Source organism: Austrofundulus limnaeus, unplaced genomic scaffold, assembly GCF_001266775.1.
Source record: "Austrofundulus limnaeus strain Quisiro unplaced genomic scaffold, Austrofundulus_limnaeus-1.0 Scaffold323, whole genome shotgun sequence".
Lineage (NCBI taxonomy): Eukaryota > Metazoa > Chordata > Actinopteri > Cyprinodontiformes > Rivulidae > Austrofundulus > Austrofundulus limnaeus.
In genome coordinates, this window is record NW_013952725.1 from 515,078 (window position 1) to 520,405 (window position 5,328).

The 5,328-nt window shown below is 37.5% G+C and overlaps 1 protein-coding gene across 1 annotated transcript; it reads right to left on the minus strand.

Annotated features, from left to right (window-relative positions):
- Positions 1-2,573: 2,573 nt before the first annotated feature.
- On the minus strand, positions 2,574-4,553 carry LOC106527420 (probable N-acetyltransferase camello). The gene is made up of 2 exons (XM_014022300.1): positions 4,487-4,553; positions 2,574-3,975 (listed from the first exon to the last, which is right to left on the minus strand). Exons 1-2 carry the CDS (start codon positions 4,503-4,505, stop codon positions 3,242-3,244), a joined length of 753 nt encoding a protein of 250 aa, XP_013877754.1. The 5' UTR covers positions 4,506-4,553; the 3' UTR covers positions 2,574-3,241.
- Between the last annotated feature and the right edge of the window lie 775 nt (positions 4,554-5,328).

Below are 5,328 nucleotides of genomic sequence, written 5' to 3' on the forward strand. Positions count from 1 at the left end.
AGAGCCCACAGCACACCCATGTTTCTGCCTATAGTGTTGCCCCCATATGTGAAATAGGTTGATTCCAGGCACAGTTTCAGAAGTTGACACAGCTTTTCTGTGGAAAGAGCTGCTAAAAACATTTTTGTGAAACAAGCATAAAACGTCTGTCTCTTCTGTGACTTTTATTTAGTTACAAATAGATGATAAGACCACCAGCAGAAACACAGAGCCTTGTTTGGTATAATAATCTCAGTATTTGCTTTGTGTACACTGACCGGATTGCACTGCAGTGTATTTGAGCCTGTCTCCTGATTTGAATGCCACACACATACACACCCAGAGCTCRTTTAGCTCCAAAGAATTTTAAACCCTCCAACGTCCTGATACTACTGCATTTTTCATTGGTATTTTAAGCAAAMAGTTGTGAGGTCTTAGAAGTCAGCTGGCATTAATTCCTCCGAGGCAGGAGGATTCAACTGCTCCCCGGAAAGAGGCTTAAGAGAAAGTTCTTTTGCTTCCAAATGACTACATTCCTCCTTTCTAACAAACTTTTTTACTCTCTTTATTGGACAGGTGAACAATACAGAATTAAATGTGATTATGCTTCTGAAGTAATTTACAATAGCAGCTTTGAGATTTATTTTTAATCCATTTGCTAATAATAATATTACTAATAATTTGACTAATTGTCTCGTTATTCTCCATGTTTGTGGGCAATGGATGAATCAGGTATACATAATACATCAAGGTAAGAAAAACACACAGAAACTGAACATTTCTTTTTCTTTTTTTAACTATCATGATGGTAGGTTAGGAAGCTGATACTGCATTTTATTTTGTATTGAACAAAAACAACAAATAGAAATTAGCTGAAATATTCTGGGTGATAAAAAGTTTAACTAAACTATGAGTTAAAGGATTAGTCTGGTTATCTGTCGAATAATTATCAGTAGTTAGCACCTTATTAGCTGTGACATCATTGAGCATGGAGTCTGAAGGAGAGGGCAGAAWTCTTAATCAAAGCTCAAATAAAGGCAAGAGACTGTTTTTATTTTTATTTTTTACAGGCTTAAACATTTGCTCCAAACAACATACCAGTGTGAAATAAAACATTATGTAATTTAGTATTATTATTGTAATATATGCTTTGTTTTACCAGAAACAATCCTATTGAGATTCGGTGTTTTGAAAGAGAGTCCTGGCCCAGATAGCAYTGGATCAGTTTCACATTAAACACAACAAAATTAAAACAAACCACTTAAAAACAAAAAACAGTATCATTACCAGCAGCCTTTGCAAGACATGTGCATTTAGTACATAAATTATTTTAATCCTATTATTTATATGCTCCATTCTCTGCAGGAAGCCTTACCCAGACTGTTTGGCACATCTAGTTTAACCAGTGGACTGACACACTGAACAGTGTCAGCACACAACAAAAACATGGTTTATGTTCATCGCACATAAATTCACACAACACAGACATTGTTGGAATGAGAAAACAAAGACAAACTCAGTGGTGGGCACATTTACATTAAACTGCTAAATGCTAATAATGGAACTAGCTTCTCGTTTAACTGATTCTCTTATTTTACCTACTTTGGAAACCATTAGCATACGGAGCCCACGAAGGGACGGGGGATTTTTTTTCTTTTTGCGTTCCCATGCAAAAGTATTGCGTTACCTCACAGTACCTTTTGCGTTCCCTCYCAAAAGTCGTTAAACACMGTTGTGGCTGCCGGTTTATCAAACTCACATGTTTACCGTTAGCGAGTTAGCTAACTGCTTTAATTCAGCTTCAGAATGAATATATCACACAGACACACATGGAAGTATGTCATATGTCGATATTTTAACACAGTGCAGCCACGCAACATCAATGTCAAATTCACGAACTGTGGTGACACATCCTGTTTTGGTAACTGGATATTTCAAAATAAAAGTCTGATTTAATTCAGTTCATATACAAAACAAACTTTTGCGTGGGAATGCAAAACAATATTGCGAGGTAACGCAAAAGTATTGCGAGGGAACGCAAAAGAAAAACATCCATYTCCCCTCGCGGGCTCCGTATTAGCGGACCAATTATCTTCCAGTAATTTTAAGTCCACTAAAAATTCACAAGAGCCAAATTTAAATTTTTATGCTGTTTATACATAATTAAATAAAAACTAATTGCTCTTGCAAGTATTGCTGGACCATGTAGCATCTTTAGCAGCTAAACTTAAAAAGAAATAAAATAACATTAAACAACATTCAAATAAAAACAAAAAATGATTACGTATAAAATCTTGTAGAGAAAGTATTTGCTAATTGTTGTTTAACTAACTTCAAAGGGTAAACTCAATCCAAGAAATGCTTCTAATCTTTAAGTAAAATGATTGGAAAGACTTTGATTTTCTAGTCATGGCATATTTAATGAAACTCACATTTTACAAAACTCGAAAAACCTTCATAATTTACTTATGTTCTCATTTTACAAGCTTATTATTATTATTTTTACACAACACAGTAACTACTCATACAAATGAGGATTAGCACATTACTTACTAACTGAATTTTATTTATTTATTTTTTTATTTATTTGATTGATTGATTGATTGATTGATTGATTGATTGATTGATTGATTGATTGATTGATTGATTGATTGATTGATTCTAATACTTTTCTGTATATTCCAGCCTGGAACTGTGGGGTTTTTAAATTTTAATTTTTTATGGACGCACAGAGCGACACATTTTACACAAACAGGGTTTTATGCTCTTACTGTCTTTATAACAATGTGCTGCTGTATAAAACCCACAAGTTTTSAAGTGGAAGGAGATGAAAATGTGTGACAACTACTGAGTGACAGATGTTTTAACGGTTATTGTTAGCTTCTCCTAATTTTTAATCTGTTTTGTGGTCTAGCACTGGCAAGTAGATTTTTATTTAAAGGTTAGTGAAGCTAACCTTTTAGTTAGCTGTGCCCACCACTGGACAAATTTAACTAATGATGTCATGCAAATGTGTAGAGCTTTAGTAGCTAACCTAATGTTTGTACAACCTGGTGGATCTTTGTTTAAAAAATAGTTGTATAAGCCTGAAACAAGATTTTAATTTTTAAACGTGCCCTCATTAGCCTAGCATAGTAAAATATTTCTACACCTCTCTCCATATTCAATGATCTGTAYCTGGTGTCAAAATCAATTAAGTACCTAATATTGATAACTATTTGACAAAAAGTCACTTCAGACTTTGAGTCTAGGAGTATTTTATTTAAACYAACTTCTCCATCTGAACCACATTTATTCTTGCTAGCTTGGAGAACCACCAGTTAGCATGCATGTTACGGTGGGATGCTTTCTGAACAAAGCCTAATTTCTGGAACATGGAAATGGCGGCAGTCTGTGGTGTGCTGACATCCACAGTAAGGCAGGAAAAACCTCGTCCTTTGCAGAAACTCAAGGCCTTCAGGGTCAGCTGTGAGCCCAGGTTTTTGCGGCGCCATGAAAACTTTACGACCAGATGAGACATCAGTCCGTAACTTCTGTTCCCAGCATCCAACTCTGTGCTCACTCTTCCATTCCAGTCCTCAGACCTCACACCTTCTTCCTCTTTCTTGCCCATTACTGCCACCATCCCAACCACCTTGGCCTGCCCATTGACGTCTGCTTCTGCCACCCACAAACCATTATCTGGGTTTTGCAGGTAGCTGGCTTGAATGTCAGCCATGTCTGTGCTTTGTCTCCCCATCATGTAGCCATCATAGATGTCACGGCAGCTGTAATAAATGAGGCCAGCCCATGCACTGCCAAAAAGAAAAGCTTGGAAGTAGGAACTGCCTCCTAGCACGTAGCCAGCCATGGAAATGCTCAGAGTTATCCCAACATGGTCTGAGTTGCTCATGGCCTTGAAAAATGCTGGGTATATGTGCTCGAGAARGCCATCGTGGAAGAGTGACATGACCGCAGGTTCATCCGATGGGCTGTACTCCCTGATGGTGAACTGGACTGCAGAGTTAGAGAAACAGAAAAGGGAGGGGGAGAAAATGGGCTCAGTGAGAATAATCTGCTTGTTGTTGCAATCAGAAATTCCTGACAGATTTCACAATGGACCCAATAAGTTTAACTAACTGGTGAAGAAAATAAACTACAGTTATGGAAAAGTTTTCATAGTCTTCTTGAAACACACTTTTCATTCATAATTGAGCTCTTTTCAACATTAATATAAACTCAGCATTTATAACCTAAGGTGAAAACATTAGAATTGGAATTATTATACCATTATTTATTTGTTAGATCTCAAGTAAGAATCACTGTGGAATGGAATGCAATTAGGTCTCAAATGTYCTGCAGATGAAAATCCAATCAAGGTGAGATCCTGAGGCAACAAACAAAAGGTCTCCAGTTTCTCCGAGTGCTGTTTCATGCCATCCAGTGTTATTAATGGAACCATTACTAATCACATTCACGATSAGCTTTGCTAGCAGACAAAAGGTAAAAAAATGAGCGTAAAACTTACAGTCGTTTTTGTGGGCCATGCTGAATCTCTCCTGGTCTTTCGCTCAGTCTGAAGGACTTAACGTCTCTGCTGTTCCTGGATTTAGGCAGCAGATTGTCATAATCACCAGTTCACAGAAAAGAAAGAAATGAATCTGAGCATGCTCACCTTTCACATGACACACACACACATTTTTCCTTCTGTCCTCATGGGGACTTTACATTGACTTCCATTCATTCACCTAAACCACACAAAATGAAATTTTACCGTATTTATTCGAGTATAATACATAAAATTAAATCCATAAAATCATGCACGAAGTTGGGGGGTAGTACAATGCTCAGATAAATATTTTTGCTGATGAATTTTAACTGAAATATCGGCCTCATTCACAAAATCCCTGAGTCTGGAAATGAAACCATGTCATAAATAGCGGTTGAAGCAAGCTCACCTCTGGCACTCCTTCGTGCCTCCAAGCGAGATAGTAACAGATCCAAGCAGCAACATGATGTGAAAAAAAGAAAAAAACAGCAGTCCTGCATAACGAACTAATGCTATTAATGTGCGACCGGACCGCTCCTGGAACAACAACAAACACATGGTCGTCTGTAATGGCTGCCGTCTACCGGTGTTCTGTAAAAGTTGTTCTACCTGAAAAAGGTTTCCCCACCAGAGGGGGCGCTGGRGAGACACAGAGCATGAGATTGTTGTTGACGGGATTCTGATGCCTTTATTAGAGGAGGAATACCAGAAACTTTTAATGATGCTGATGATGGTGAGCCTGATTCTGAAGGCTTTGATTCAGCTTCATCCACACTTGTTAGAACCACACAGCTCTGTTTATGTCACACCAGTTAACAAAT